We start from the raw sequence: 16,928 nt of genomic DNA on the forward strand, positions 1-16,928 counted from the left end.
CACGTTCCTTGGCGTTCCTTGCCTTGTAGCTGCACCATTTCAACCTCTGCCTCCGTCTGCCCACAGCCTTCTTCCCTGTGTGTCTCGGTGTGCCCTCTCCTCTTCTTATGGGTCATTGGATTTAGGGCCCACGCTAATCCTATATGACCTCACCTTGACCAATTACATCTGCAAAGACCTTAGAACCCAACAAGGTCACATTCTGAGGTTCCAGGTGGACATAAATTTCTGGGGGACACTGTTTGACCCACTACATGGGGTGGGGGGATTTAACAAACGATGCAGGTGAATGGAAGCAAGATGTATTTACAGAGTGGTGTTAGACTGGACTGAGGAGGGCCTGAAGGAAATAGGAGGCAAGGCTGGAAAAGTACGTTCCAGCCAAATTACAGAGGGCTTGGATAGCAACAGAGGAGTTTGAACTTTACTCAGTGGACGGAAGGGAAGCCAGGGCAATGAGGAGACACCTGTGAAGACTAATTTCTCAAAGACTGAAGCAAAGGATTGGTAGACCCATCTCTTTGAGGAACCGTGAACTTAGGTCAGATTAATGTTTAGAGGTTGGCCATGATTGGACCGGTTTAACAGAGGGAAAAATTAAGCCCTGAGACTTTTGTTTCAAGGAGAAAGTTGGTGGTAGGACTTTTGGTGGATTTTCATTCATACAACAAATATTTATTGAACACACCTGCTATATGTCGGCATTGTTTTAAGCTCTGGGGATACAGCCGTGGAGAATCAGGTGAGGTTTGTGCCCCAAGGGAACTTGGGAACTTGAACTTCAAAGGGAAGAGAGACAATGAACAAGGAAATAAATAGTTTCATGAGTTTCATACATTTCCATTCAGTTTATCGCCCTTGGAGGCCGGATGCGCCATGCATAGCTTTGCCTGTATATACCTTGTGCATCTAGACTGAACCTGGAAAATTGGGCACAGATGGAATTATAGGGGTGAAACACAGTTCTGCCAAATATTTACATGATAATTATGGAGCTGTGTAATCAGTGATACTGTGATTCAAATCAACTTAAAGTTTCTGCTTCATAGCCTGTAACCCCAATACTTAGACAAATGCTGAGTTTAACTGAACCCCACAGGTAGGCATCTTGTTAGAATGGAACTAATCTCTCCTAATTTGTCTGATCAATATCGTTTGTCTTGAGAAAAAAATCTACAGTGAAATGGCCAGTCTTTCATTTTATTCAGTGAAATTACAGGTTCCCTTCCATCCCCATCAAACACTTGGCCTGTTGGAATTAGAGGTCTGGTTCCCAGCTCTCTCTGGCTTGAGGATGGTGGCCTGGCTGACATCAAAACTTAACAACTTCGTACCAGGAGCTGTTGTGCTTGTGTTTACGTGTGTCTATTTATGGTCGTGTTTGGGGATGATTGTTTTTTTAGAAACTATTGTTGTTTTCTTAATGACTTTCTAGTACTCAGCCTTTGTCACTTGTTTGGCTGAGAGAGAGGAATGGGTGGGTCTTTGGTTTGGCCCAAAGAGAGTCTCAGTCCTCTAGCATGATAATCTGCCTACCAAGTTTGTTGGAGTGAATGACTTCCAGATCTCTCCCTGCTTCCTGTAGACTTGGCACATTGTGAGGAGGAAACCCATGTGTGTTTCCCATGTGGTCTGCCTTTCAGGAAGGATCTTTGCTTGGAGATTCTGGACTCCACAGTGATGTGGTTTTTCACTGTTTGGAGCAAAAGTGACCCCCCTTTGGAGTTGTAATTCTGCAGATTTTTCCACCGAGCACCACGGGAGTTGACAGCGTGCGCTTCTGGGCTCTTGTTGCCCCGTCCTGCCCAGGTGTTTCAGTGTGGCATTACCCTGGGGCCCGGCTGCAGAACCAAGCATCTTTTGAGTAGGAGGAGATGAGAGAGACAATCTATCTTGCAGTCGAACTGGTGAAGTCATAATATTTTTGCAGCCAGTGCTGGAAGGTGAGTCACAATGAGTGTGATTCAGGCCTTGCTTTCTTACCCAAGGTAATTTTGAGAGGTGTGAAGTCAAGAAAGACCCACAGTTGTCGCTGCCCCCATAGAAAAAAGCCCTGAGCGCTGAGCTTCTGTAGCCAAGACAGGGCTCCGGCCATACCTGGAAACATTCCCGTCTCTAACTTTATGTCCCTCGCTTGCCTCAACCATGAATAACCTCATTCAGAAAACGCTGTCAGTCATTGGCCCGCCTTTCAAAGTCTGTCTTGTTTTTTTATCTTGGTCATGTTAGCCATGTTTTTCAAAAGGAGAAAAGTTAACTTTTTTCTACAATTAATATCTTAGTAAAAATCCACGTAACTAAGAGACTTGGGACGTTGGTAATGTCTTAGTTTGGAAATGGGAAATCTTACATTTCAGAGTAAGTAAGCAGGGAAATGATCAGACCCAGAACATATTTGGAAGACATTCAGATAGAAATGGTTGCCTTAGATATCTAGAGCTTTTGCATTTTTAAAATATTAGGAATTACTAGTTAAGCTTATGAGTTCACTACATACCGATTGGATGTTGCCTGAGAGTTGTTTTCAAGGGTGAAGGAGCAGGATGCTGGCTAAGGGCAGGAGGCCTGTGCTCCCAGGTCACAACTTTGTGCTGAACTAGAGGAGTGACTTTGAGGAAGCAGCTTAACAGATCGGCTCTCAGTTTCCACATCAATAAACTGAAGATAATAAAGTGACTTTGCAGGGTGTTATGAGAATAAAAATGGCAGTGAGGGTAGAGCACCTCACAGTGCTTAAAACATAGTGAGCACTTAATCAATTGTAGCTGTGGTTCACATTCATTATTATTATTGAAACTCCAAGGTATTATTTGGAGCACTATGACTGTGTAAAATTCACTTAGACACACATAGTGAAATTGGAAACTGCAAAGAAAACTAACCAAAGTGGTAGAGGAATTGAAAAGGAGACTATAAAAAACCAGTTTGAAAGAAGCGATTATTTACGGGGGAGAAGTGAAGACAGGAGGTGACTGAATGACTGTCTTCAGGGTGTGGGAGGCGTCGTTGTGTGGAAAATCATACCCAGCTGTTCTCCATCTCCACTGAGGTCGACAGAACCAGGGCAGACGGGACAGGCCAGAGCCAAAGAATGAAAGTGGAAGCAGGAGAAATGACAGACTATAAATCAGGAACAAACACAGAGAGAGCAAGGGGGGACGCAGTCTCAAGGAAGGTGCCAGAAAAGTTCAGTCAGCACTTCCCATGAGCTCCTGTGGTGTAAAAAGTGTGGGGTTTGGTCCCCCTGGTTCAGCCTGCACCCCCATCTCTTGCCCTGGGCACCAGCTTGTGCATGGTTCGTGTCCATGGGTCTTACCTAGAGCGGCTGGATCAACCTGGTCCATGTTGCCTCCTCAGGGTGCATTTGTTGGAGGCATTTCTGGTTGTCACAACCCGGGGGGCACGGGGTGCTACTGGCATCTAGTGGGTAGAGGCTAAGGATGCTGATAAACATCCTACTGTGCATAGAACAGCCCCCACTACAAAGAATTGCCTGGCCCCCAAATGTCAGTAGTGTTACAACTGAGAAACTCTGGTTTAGAGGAGTAGGACAGGGTAGCATGGGCTTCTTTTTCTGTTTTGTTTTGTTTTTGTGAGGAAGATTAGCCCTGAGCTAACATCTGTTGCCAATCCTCCTTTTTTTTTTTTTTTTTTTTTGCTGAGGAAGATCGGCCCTGAGCTAACATCTATGCCCATCTTCCTCTACTTTATATGGGACGCCACCACTGCATGGCTTGACAAGCAGTGCGTCGGTGCGCGCCCAGGATCCGAACCTGTGAACCCCAGGCTGCTGAAGCGGAGTGTGCGCACCTAACCGCTGCGCCACCGGGCCGGGCTGCTTAAGGCTCACCAGTTTACACCAAAGCATTTTTTCTTCCGTTTACACTAAACCATTATACTGAATGGTTAGAAGACTGTTAAACATTTGCTATTCTAAGAAAATGTGTGGATTACATTATAATCATGTGTTTCTTAGCTGTCTGCTATACTTTGGTTTAAAAATATTTATATTTCTAAATAAGCCACTGACTCTTTGTATGGGGAAAATAACATATGCATTAGAGCTCCAGGGAGTATGTTGCAGACATCACCTTCCACGCTCCCTCTGCCCAGCTTTTCGCTGGCCAATTAATCGCCACATTCAGGGACTCCCAAGGCAGTACTGTCCTGCAGTGAGACTGTGGTGGCTGAGACTAAGGCATGACGGTGGGTGGGGAAAAGTCCCCAGGGGCCCAACACAGGCCAACAACAGAGGGAGGATGCACCCAGTGAGTCGCATCAGCGCACAAAAGACTGACGCTCTGGAAACATCGCTACTCCGTGACTCTGAGAATAAATCACCCTTTCTTGACTTAATAACACATTGCTGTTTCTAAATAATATAAGTATATGTTGTGTGCGTCCATTTGTAAACTTTCGGAGTCTTATGAAATCCAGACACAGCATGAACACGCACGCTATATTTGATCCTTGCATAAATAGCACAGATTTTAATTTTATCCCAGTTATGGATATCTGGCGCGTGTGCCGATACTCTGGGCAGACTGGTGTGAAATTTAATTTGAGCAGTTAAACACAAGGGTGAGAGAGTGCAAAATAAACAAGCACACGCATTTCCAGCCCTACAGCATTTGGTGTGTTAACAGGAAAAGCACCCGAATCCTCTCTCTCTGTTATTTTTCCCTGGTGACAATCAGATTACAGATTGTCTGGAAAGGCACAAATCCTCCATATCTCCCATGCCACCCCATCTCCCCCTGAAGGTTGCCTGTGGCCATTTCATTTGGGAGCTCTTCGGAGTTGGAGTTTTAGTGAAGAAAAGTGTACAGGTTTCATTTTCAGATTTGAAGTTAGAGATTCCTTTGGTTTCAGGAAAAGGAAAACCGTCTTGCTGAGAACATCTTGGAAGGGGGAACAGGAATGAAATTGGAATTGGAAGTGATGGGGAATAATAGAGTTGCAGTTCGACAGACAGGGATGCGGATCTCAGCTTGCCACTTACAATGTCTGTGACCTTTGGAGAGTAATTTAAAACTCGGTTCCTCACTCTACTAAATGGGAATAATTCCAGCCTAAGAGAGTTGCCAGGAAGGGGCACAGTGGTGCACACGGGTGCTCGGGGAATGTCAGTTTCCTTCCTCCTTACAGACACCTGTAAGTCTAGCCTAAATGACACTTGCTGCTCATGACGGAGGAAGTGCTAATGGTTGCTGTCAATGATCATTCATGTTGGTAAAAATGGCAGGCATTTCAATTCTTCCCTCCTTTAATCACCTCCCTTTAGGAATGAGCCAGCACCTTGCAACCTGCTCACCCCCAGTTATAGATCATTCTGGGTATTAAGTACACAAGGAGCTTTTGGTCTTAAAAACACCTCCTTGTACCCGAGGAATATGTTTTGGGGTTGGAGGAGGGGCAGTACCGTACACGCATGCAGTTCACAGACTCAAACTCATAAGACGCAGCAAAATGGAATGCGTGAGTGTCGTCTTCTAGTCCAAAGAAGGAATGTCTGCTTACCATCAGTAAAACTTCCCATCTTTCCATCCGATTTGTTTCCGCAGAGGAGCGCGTTGTCCCCATCGAGGTGTGCCGGTCCAAACTGTCCAAATACTTGCAGGGAGTAGTTTTCCGCTGCGATAAGTGTACCTTCACCTGCTCCAGTGACGAGAGCCTCCAGCAACACATCGAAAAGCACAATGAACTGAAACCCTACAAGTGCCAGCTCTGCTACTACGAGACCAAGCACACGGAGGAACTGGACAGCCACCTTCGGGACGAGCATAAGGTACTGGCCTGGGACTTCCTGCCCGTGGGGGGCCCACAGCGGGGCAGAGGTGAATCCAGTCACACCCACTGGGTGCGAGACACAGACATGAACTAAAATAATGTTTAAAATGAGAACCAGTTTTTTCCTATTATAAAAGAAATATAAGGTCATTTTAGGAAATTGGAACAGAGAGATGGGGATAAGGAAAATCACCCAAATCCAACTGCTTAACATTTTTGGCCTCTTCTATGCCCAGTTTCCTTTGTTTTACATAATTGTGATTATTTTTATTGTTGGTGCTGTAGAGTCGAGTCAATTCCGACTCCTAGCAACTCTGTGGACAGTGGAGCCAAGCCCTGCCCAGTCTTTTTGCGCCATCCTCTCACCTTCCGGAGCTATATCAGACAGTGCTCCACTGCTATTCCTAGGGTTTTCACGGCCAATTGTTTTGGAAGTGGTGGCCAGGTCCTTCTTCCTAGTCTGCCTTAGTCTGGAAGCTCCGCTGAAACCTGCCCACCATGGGTGACCCTGCTGGTATTTGAAATACTGGTGGCATAGCTTTCAGCGTCACAGCAACACGCAGCCGCCACAGTAGGACAACCGATAGACGGATGCTGTGGGTGGTGTGGTTCCCTGACCAGGAAACAAACCCGGGCCACGATGGTAAAAGCACTGAATCTTAACCACTAGACCACCAGAGCTAGCTAATTGTGATTATACTATACATGAAATAGGGTATCTTCCCCCTACCCTTTTTTTTTAACTTAACATCCTAACAGGAGTATTTCTCCATATTATTTCACATGTATTGTCATAAGGGTTGACAAATTTTTTCTGTAAAGGGCCAGATAGTAAATATTTCAGGCTTTGGGGACCAGACGGTCTCTGTGGCAACTGCTCAACTCTGCCCTTCCAAAAAGAAAGCAGCGATAGACAAGACATAAATGAGTGGGCGTGATTGTGTTCCAATAAAACTTTATTTACAGAAATAGGCTACAGGCTGTGGCCCCATAGTTGCTGGCCCCTATTCTGTCTGATGGCTCTGCCCCTGTGTCCCTCAGTCGTGTAGGTTGTTTCCAACATTTTGCTAGCTACAAAGATTTTCCAAGGCATTGCTATTCATGTCTAAACGCTATAAGAACTGTAAAAGATGTGTTTTATTTGGGGAGGGGGATTGATAGAGAACAGATTAGTATAGGACATAAAATAAGGAGTTTGTGGAAAAAATTGTCTCCTAGAGGGCTGTTGATTGGAGGGTAAAATCATACAGGATGGCTTCCTCACTTCTTATCGGATTATTTGGCACATCAGCAATTGAGAGGATTGTTTCTGGTTTGTGTATTGCCCAGAAGGCGGGGGAGTGGGGCCAGGATTTGTGTTTGTTTCATGAAGAGAGACTATTCAAATGCTTTCTAATTAACCAACAAATCCAAACATCCAGTGAGTGTTTACTTAAGGCGCAATGAGAAACACTTCTGATAATATTTCCTTCTTCCTTGCTCTGTGTCCTGCTCAGTGGAAACACAGCTCCTGTTTTCTGGCCATACAAACTCCAGTTATAAAGATTTTAATCTGAATCATTTGCAGCCAAGGCTTAGAATTTTCCTAAGGAGTGTTGAGAGAGAAGGCTGGGCTTTATCACTCAGCCACAAGTTAATGGTTTTATGGCAAATATTCTGCTTTGGAAGACATTCATTTTCTAATGTGCCCAAAAAATGAAAGTGGAGAAGAAAAGCCTAAATTATCTCACATAAAAACTTTGATATCCTTTCTTATTCAAACTTCCTGGGCATTTTTGCCCCCAAACTCAAAGGAAAATCACTCATCCATCTCAAACCAAGCTTTCTACATTTGTGCACGTGTCTTATTTATGTAACCACCTCAGATCTTTTTATTATAGTGTTCAAGCCTACAGGTTGGAATCTGGGGACAGAGCAAACGAGGAAGATAGATTCTTCTCCAGTTGTTGCACAGTAGCTTGTGAGTCACTGGGGAAGTCCAGGGAGGTTAGAAACCATGAAATGTGGAACTGGAGGCTTCCGGAGCAGGGGTGGAAGGCTGGGGCTTCAGGATCTGCATCAGGGAAATGGGTTGCTTAGGAAAATAGGGGCCCAATTTAGAGCTCTTGGAGCCACACAGACGGGAGTTTGAATCTTGTCTTCACCATTTACTGTACAACTTGAGCAAGTTCCTTAAATTTCTCTATTTTCTGATCTGTAAATGGGAACCATTATAGCTTTCTCAGAAGTTTCAGAAGATTGAATGAGGTCCTCGTGTTTCCCCTCTTTGAGACCCACTGTGTTCCTCAGTCTATTTGTGAGTTGAACTGTGCTCAAATATGACAACAGCTGTACCTATCATGAAGGCAGTTATGTTCCTGAAGACCTAAAGTACATTATAAAATCACTAATTACACCTTGCATTTTATACACAGTCTTTGATGTTATATATTCACTGGGCCATGTCTGTTCTTTTTAATTTTAGTCTTGGTCATGGTTGACCAGCTTATGAAGTCCAATGAGCGCCTAATTGGGGCTAAAGAATTGCCACCCTCAGCATGCCTAATGATTTTCCTCTTTGTCTCAATTGTTGTTAAGTTTCTGAGTCTCGTGCGTATTCTGACAGCAGCACTTTCCTTTTCCCATTTTCTATTTCTTCTTTTTGAAATGATGAGTATGAAATGCAGTTAGAATTTTTAAAATAATTATCCAAGCGCTATTTTATAAACAAAGATAGCAGTGCTGCTGAAACTGAATTTTTGACTGGTAGGAGATGACATTATGCACTAGTTAAATATGTTCATTTATCGGGGTGAAGGATATACAAAAGTCTGATTTCAGCATCCGTGAAAGGGGCATAGGAGTGTCAATGTACAATGTACTAAAGAGAAGTTTGCTGATAATTCAAATACAAAAATCAGGGACCATGAGAGAAGAACAAGAAATTGAAGGCATAAGAATTGGAGAGGAAGAAATAAAACTGTTTTTGTTCAGAGACAGTGTGATCTTTGTGGGTAGAAAATCCTAAGGAATCTATAAAAAAAAAATGCTGCTAGAATATTAGTGAGTTTAGCAAGGTTGCAGTATATAAGATCAATATACAAAAATCGCTTATATTTCTATGTAGTAGTAATGGACAATCTGAAAATGAAATTTTAAAAAGATCCATTCTATTTACAATAACATCAAAAATAATAAAATACTTCATAAATTTAACGTAAGAACTGTGAGAGCTGTACACTGAAAACTACAAAATGTTGTTGAGAGAAATAAGAGAACTAATTAATGTAATAGGTGCAATATTCATGGATTAGAAGACTCACTATTGGTACTTCTTCCCAAGTTGATCTATAGATTTAACATAATCTCCATCAAAATCTCAGTAGGCTTTTTTCTTTGGCAGAAATCAATATGCTCATACTAAAATTTATATGGCAATGCAAAGAACCCAGAACAGCTTAAATAGTATGGAAAAAAGAACAAAATTGTAGGACTTACCCTTCCTGATTTCAAAACTTATTATAAAGTTATAGTAATTGAGCCAGCCCTGAAGGCCTAGTGGTTAAAGTTCAACGCACTCCATTTCAGAGGGCTGGGTTCGGTTCCTGGGCCCGGAACCACACCGCTCGTCTGTCAGTTGCCATGCTGTGGCAGCGGATCACATAGAAGAACTAGATGCACTTACAGCTAGAATATACAACTATGTACTGGGGCTTTGGGGAGGGGGAAAAAAGAGAGGAAGATTGGCAACAAATGTTAGGTCAGGGCAAATCTTTCCCAGCAAAAAAAAAAAAGCTATAGTAATCAAGTGGGTGTGATATTGGCGTAAGGATAGATGCATAGATTGGTGGTGCAGAGGAGTCTAGAAATAAACCCTCATATATGTGATCAGTTGATTTTTATCAAAGGTGCCAAGGTAATAGGGAAAGGATGATTTTTAAAATAAATAATACTAGAACAATTGGATTTCCATATGCAAAATAATGATCCTTGACCTTACATCACTCCCAACACAAATATTAAATCAAAATGGATCATAAACCTAAACATATGAGCTAAAACTATAAAACTTTTAGAAGAATAACAGAAAATTTCCCTTGGGTTAGGGAAAATTTTCTTAGATATGATACAAAAGCTATGGATATCAAAAGAAAAAAAATGATAAATTAGATGTCATCAAAATTAAATTTTTGCTCTTCAGAAGACACTGTTAAGAAAATGAAAAGGCAAACAACAGATTGGAAACAAACATTGGCAAAGTAATTATCTAACAAAGGACTTTAACCAAAATATGTAAAGAACGTTTACAACTCAATAATAAGATAATTCGATTAAAAATGAGAAAAAGATTTGAATAGACACTTTATTCCTGAGAATATACAAATGGCAAGTGATCACATGAAAAGATGCTCAGTAAGACTCATCATTAGGGAAATGCAAATTAAAACAACAGTAAGATATCACTGCCTACCCACTAGAGTGGCTAAAATGAAGAAGACTGATAGTTCCAAAGTGTTGGCAAGGATGTGGAGACTGGAAATCTCATACAGTGCTGGTTGGAACATAAAATGGCGTAGCCACCTCGCAGCATTTTGGCAATCTGTTTAAAAGTTAAACATACACTTATCATCTGATCCAGCAAGTCTACTCTCACACGTATAGTGAATGGATAAACAAAATGTCCTATATCCAGGTTGGAATACTACTCATCAGTAAAAATAAATGAGCTACTAATACGTGTAACAACATGGATAAATCTAAAAACATCATGTTAAGTGGACAGAAGCCAGACACAAAAGACTGCATATGGTATGACTCCATTTATATGAAATTTCTAGAAAAAGCAAAACTGTGGAAACAAAGCAGATCAGAGGTTGCTTGGGGCTGGAAGTTGGGAGCAGGAATTGATTACAGACGATATGAAGGAACTTCTTAGAGTAATAGAAGGATTCTTAAACTAGATTGTAGCAAGTGTTGCACAAATGCATAAATTTGCTGAAACGCATTGAACTGTTCATTTAAAATAGATAAATTTTATGGTAAGGAAAGTATACCTCAATACCTAAAAGATGCAACCCGACACATAGTAGGTCCTCGATAAATGTTAGTTTTCTGCAGTCTTTTCTTATAAAGTTGATCCTGGTAACAAATAGATCTGCAAGCTGCTCGAGATCCAGATTAATGCGTAAACTGCCAAAAATAAGATGTGCAGTAGACTTAGCAATCGGTTCTAAGCAAGGGTTCACTATTTTTTTTCCCCGTAAGACTATGTGTTGAGTGCATTGCTCATTGCATTCTTCCACATATAGCTTTAGGTGATTTTGTGTGGTGGAGAGAATCCACAGAAGAAACTATAAGATACTGTAAGATGTATTTTCAGTCAAAGGATTTCCTTAAACAGAGCTGGACGTTCAAAACTAGACTTCTGAATTCTGCCTGCAAAACTTGTAAACTTCAGAAATGTCTCTAAAGATGTCAGACTGTATCGTTCATGGACTGGACAGAACACTGGCACAGAAGAAGAGTCCTTGAAGTTAACTATGCCATTCCATTTAAGAACCAAATTCTCAAGTGCACTGGATTTAAGCTGCTATGTTTATTCTCAGGAGCCAAGGTGAAGTAGCAAAGGAATGACAATCAGCATCATCATTTTTTAGGTGACACTTGTCTTCCTAGACCTTTATCTTTGTGCCAGTGAACAAGGAATCACTTGTAATCTCTTGGAATCTAAAGTAAACAGTGTAGGGTGTTTGAAATTTTATTTTTTGTCCCTCAACTCCCTTTTTTTGATCTCACTAGATTTTCTAGAAGGCAAATTGTTCTTTCAATCCCTCTCTCCTTTCCTTCCTTCCAGTCCTCTCTCTTTCTCTCGCTCTCTCTCTCTCTCTCTCTCACACACACACACACACACACACACAATGAAATATGTTATCAGTAGTGCCATTTATTAGCAATGCTGGTGAAAGATGAAGACTTAACATTTCTAGGAACCTTGAAGTCATGAAAAAAAAACAAACATTGCACTTCTCACATTTTAAAAAAAAAAACACTTTTTTTTTTTTGAAGAAAGTTTAAGTATATGCAATACCTTGTTAGTGTTCTTTATGGTTCATGAAGTCTCTCTGCTAGTTTAACGAACATAAAAATATATTATCTCTAACTTGGTTTGCTCGTAAAATTGTCATGTTCGGTATATTAAATTTAGGAGGATAGACTATTCAGGCAATACACACTCACTAATTGAATTTACTTTGAAATGTTTTTAATTTTTTATACAAATGGCGCCTCAGGCAGCTGAACTCTAAGGAACCTCGTGTCTCTTACTTTTTGCCAGTTTGGGGGAAACAGCAGAACATTAAGCTCGGAAGGAATCATAAACATTTTAGTTATGCTGATAAAATTGTTCAGCTTTCTGGACTAGTGACATCCACGGTGGCAAAGAAAGTCACATAGAACATTTGCTTCCAGCAAAGGAAATGAGAAGAAATAAAACAAAAGATGAACCTTCCCCCACTTCGCGTCATGAAACATACCTTTGGCCGTGTTTTTGGGTCGCGTTTAATTTCTGAACTAAGTCCTAGCAGCTTCCGCTTTATCGACTATGAGGATTTCTGCAAGTGGAAGGTTTCTCTAGATTATCATTTCATCTCTGCTTTCCTTCATGTTAGTCCTGCTTCCTGATTTGTCAACCATAGACCCATTTCTTTTCTGTATTTTGGAAGACAGAGAAATCAGAAGCCGATGAGCAAGAGGGGTGACCATTTTTCAGAAGAACGTGCCTGGCAGAACATTTGACAGTACTTCTCAAGTAGATATTTGAAGATGTTCTTTGCTTGCAACCTTTGAAACTATCCACCCAACTCTCTGGTCAAAATCAATTGCTCCTGCTCCCAAGCTTCCATAGGACTTTCCATCTTCCTCTCTTAGGCACGTATTTCATGTTGCCTCAACTTGCACTTAACTCAACAATCTTAACAAGTCTCTGTATTGCCACTGGATGCAAAGTTCTTAAAATGGAAACCACGTTATTTATCTCTCTTTTCTTCCAAAATCGAACCACAGTGCCCTGCATATAATAAAGCCTCCACTAGCTGTTTGCTAAATAAATCAATAAATGAAATCACTTTTCAAATAGGAAATTTTAAGTATCCTGTTTGTTCAAATAAGCAAAATGTGGCAGCGTCATTAGCATCTTTGCCTCTGGATTTCGAGGTCAGGAGGTTGGCAACAGCTCAGTTGGCCAACAACGTAGTTCATTGACTTTCTTAATGGTACCTTCACTGGGCTTTCTTGAGTACCTGTGACTGGAGTTAGGCAGAGATTCTCAAAATGAGTTGATTTTGTCTGGGCTTTTGCTAAGTTAGGTCTGGCAGAAGCATATTTTCTGCTTCTGACTCAGTGATTGCAAAAGAAAGTAGATATTCTCCATGACTTCTGTGCTCCATACCCTTCTGGGTACTTGACCATCCTTTATTCTTACTCTTAGAAGGGTTTTCATTTTGAAGAAAAATTCTCAAAAGATTCTCCTGCTCCATCCCATCAAATTTTGCAACACAGCATTATTGTCAAAATACTTCTGTCTTCCTTCTTTTTGTGCTCAGCCGGTATACCGTGGGTAATTTTTACATATTTTTTCAAGTAATTTTGCATTTCTACAGATGATTTGCATTATAATGGGGGAAGCTGGAGCTATGTCATCTGAAGATGTGAATTCTAACCCTGGCTTTATCACTTACTTGTTTTGTGTTCTGTTTTCCTCATCTACGGATATGGAAGATAACCCATATCTTGCAGAATGGTCATAAGGGTTAAAGGATACATGTAAAAACTGTTGGATTAATTTTTAGCACATAATAGATATTTGGTAAGAATTGAAGCAAAATCTTTTATAAAATGTCCAATTTTATTCTCTCATTAGCAAGCAAATTTATATCATCGGATGCAATATTATGAAGTTCTTTATATGTTATAATCTCCCGTGGGTTTTTATGTTACCACTAAATTCAAATAACATCTATTGTGTGTCAGCTAGATGACTGACCTTACACTCTGCACTGAGCATATAAAGCTAAATAAGAAGTGGTTGCTACCCTGGAAGGGTTTATAAGCAAATAGTTGAGACAAGGTTAGACAAAGAATCACAACCCAGCATGTTAGGTGCTTGGTAAAGGTATCCATAAAATAGGAGGGCAGCAGAGTGCAGGGCAAATAGGGTGTAACAGCTCATCTTCCATAGACCTTTAATACACTTAGCTGAATATCCTTTCTAGAAGCTTTTACAGCTCTGATTGATATGCTTTCTCAGAGAATTCAAGATTTGTACCTGCACCTTTGACCATCTTCCTGCAAGAAATCATAGGAATGATGCATTGCTGAACCTTTCTCCCACTGATTTCTTTCCCTCATTCCCATTCTGACTTTCAAAGACAAGCAAAGAGGATCTGCTGGGTAAACCACCTGATAGCCTAAGTCAGGGGTTGGCAAACTGACCCATGGACCAAATCTGGCCCACTGCCTGTTTTTATATGGCCCACCAGCTAAGAATGGCTTTGACATTTTTTAATGGTTGAAAAAAATCGAAGAGTAATATTTTCTGGTATGAAATTCAAATTTCAGTGTCCACAAATACAGTTTTATTGGAACACAACCACGGTCATCCATTTCCATATTGTCTGTAGCTGCTTTCAAGCCAGCTGTAGAGTAGTTGTGACAGAGACTATGTGGTCCAGAAAGCCTAAAAAAAAAAAAAAACTTGCTTTTCTGGCTCTTTACAGAAAAAAACTACCAGCCTGTGCCTCTCAGTCCTTTAAAATCTTCACAACACGATACATTCTCAGTTTGTAATGGAGATGGGCATTTCTGATGTTAAGAGGCAGTTTTTTCATGTTCTCCAGTGTCACTTTTTCTAGAAATAAGAAGTTCACTTTGGCCTTTCTTCTTACATGGACCTGCCATATTAGGTGATGGGAACATCCTGATTGGGTGTCCCTTTTTGAAGGTACAAATGTTAAGGAAGTAAGAGGGGGAACTCTGGAAATGTTAAGTGGATTTTTTTCATCACAATCTCCCCCACTTAGTGTCTGCTAAGCAAGAAAGAAAGGTTTATATACAATAAGCTTTATTACTGAAGACCAGGGTATCCATTTCATTTTTTCATGAACAAGCAAGTTTATATCAGTCTTTCCCCTAGGACTGGGTTTGCCATGCTAGGACAGTATGAAAATGCATGTTCAACCTGGTAATATGTGTAAATGATATAATACTTCTCCCCTTAGAATAAGCCTCAAGTACAGCAGTTATTTTCCATGCTAGAAACAGATCTAAACCATTTTGCTGAATGGTTAAAACCAACCAAGAGAAGGCAAATGTAGTTGTGAAGCTTAATCATTAAGCATGAGCATGGAAGGGTTTGCAGCGTCAGAACTTCCGTGTTAAGGGACAAAGCTTTTTCTGGTTGTTGGCACTCATCTCACGTTCTTATTGGGCAGCTGACTTCACCAGGACTCAGGGTTAGTGGCCTTCACAGGGGACTTTGGATTTGTGGGCATTCAGAAATAACTTTCACGGGATAGAAGGATCTGCATATATAGTTTTGTGGTCTGAGTGATTATGTATTTAAACAATCCACTCTTCAAAAGCATGAATGGCTTCTTTCGCCTTCAAAAGGCTGCAAGGAGCCAGGTTCACATCTTAAACTCTTAGCTTTGCTCTTTCTCCCTCTGTTGTGGGCCTTTTGGGAAGCAAGGTCATAAACTGCTTCTCATCTCCAGGAAAAAAAGTGAATTTCTCTCAATATGTCCTCTGCCCCATGAAGAAATTGGTCAGATACCCACCAGTCTCTAGGTCCAGAAAGTAACTTACTGGTATGATCATTTCAGAAGCCAGCTTAGAAATATATTGTAACTTTTATAAAGCCCATACCCTTTGACTTTGACCCTGTAATTTCATGTCTGGAAATTCACCCTATAAAATTAAAACTAAACATGAAAGAAAGATTTATCTACAATAAGGTTTATTACTGTATCTTGTGTGTGTGCGTGAGGAAGATTAGCTCTGAGTTAACATCTGTTGCCAATCCTCCTCTTTTTGCTGAGGAAGATTGGCCCTGGGCTAACATCCGTGCCCATCTTCCTCTACTTTATATGGGATGCTGCCACAGTAGGTCCGCACCCAGGATCTGAATCTGCGAACCCTGGGCCACTGAAGCAGAGTGTGCAAACTTAACCACTACGCCACCGGGCCAGCCCCTATTACTGCATTTTTAATAGTGAAAAGACAGAAATAATGGAAGGTAAACTCATATGGGAAGAGTCAAGTAAACTATAATATATCCACTTGATGGAATATCATATAGTGATTAAAAATGATATTTATGCTGAGCCAAAAAAACAGGATACACACTCATGTTTTAATATGATTATACCAATGTAAATAATCTATGCATAGAAAACAGGAATACATAAATACAATAACTTGTTAACAATTATTATGTATAGGTAGTTGGACTTTAAATGAGTTGTTTCTATTTTCCCATTTTTCTTTGTGAATGTTTATAGGAAAGAAAAATAAATTAAAATGAAGACATCCAGTAGCCAGGAGGTGAGAACAGCATCACCTCTGATCTAGACATGGCACTGGCCAGTGGAGATTCAGCTGTGAATAAGATGCAGAGTGTCTCTCCTCATGGAGTTTGCAGTTCAGTGCAGGGAGGCAGGCCGTGAACAATGAATTACTGAGTGTGATGAGTTCTAAAGGGGAATGTAGGGTGCTGTGGAAGCATAGAGCCGGGGCATTTAACTGAGGAGGAGTTTAGCGAAGGTCCCCCTGTGACATTGAAGTGAGGCTAGAAGACATGATGCAGGAGGCAGTCTTGGGGGGATTTCAGACAGAGGAAATGGCATGTGCGGGCAGAGGCACAAAGTCAAGAGCATGGCACATCCCAGGAACCTCAGTAAGTTCAGGGTGGTGGGAGCAAAGGGGAGTCAGTCTGGAGAAGGTAGGCCGGGATAAGATGGTAGTCGGACACGGAAGCCACAATAAGAAATTGGGATTTTATCCTGAGGGCATGCAGAGATGACATGAACAGATTTAAGTTTTTTAAAAAATCGCTCAGACTGCACTGGAGAACAGATGCAAGAAGGGGCACGAATGGACGCTGG

The 16,928-nt window shown here is 41.1% G+C and overlaps 1 protein-coding gene across 7 annotated transcripts in view; it reads left to right on the forward strand.

The window, feature by feature from the left end:
• ZNF462 (zinc finger protein 462) overlaps positions 1–16,928 on the forward strand; it is a 134,151-nt gene that overhangs the window by 105,254 nt on the left and 11,969 nt on the right. For all 7 annotated transcript variants that reach the window (XR_009215897.1, XR_009215898.1, XM_058523715.1 and 4 more), the window contains exon 10: positions 5,565–5,788. Coding sequence is in view for 5 of the 7 variants with exons in the window: in XM_058523715.1 (XP_058379698.1) it covers positions 5,565–5,788 (224 nt within the window). In the remaining 2 variants the exon portion in view is untranslated. The remainder of the gene's footprint in view (positions 1–5,564; positions 5,789–16,928) is intronic.

The sequence above is a fragment of the Diceros bicornis genome, chromosome 28 (genome assembly GCF_020826845.1).
Source record: "Diceros bicornis minor isolate mBicDic1 chromosome 28, mDicBic1.mat.cur, whole genome shotgun sequence".
Taxonomy (NCBI): domain Eukaryota; kingdom Metazoa; phylum Chordata; class Mammalia; order Perissodactyla; family Rhinocerotidae; genus Diceros; species Diceros bicornis.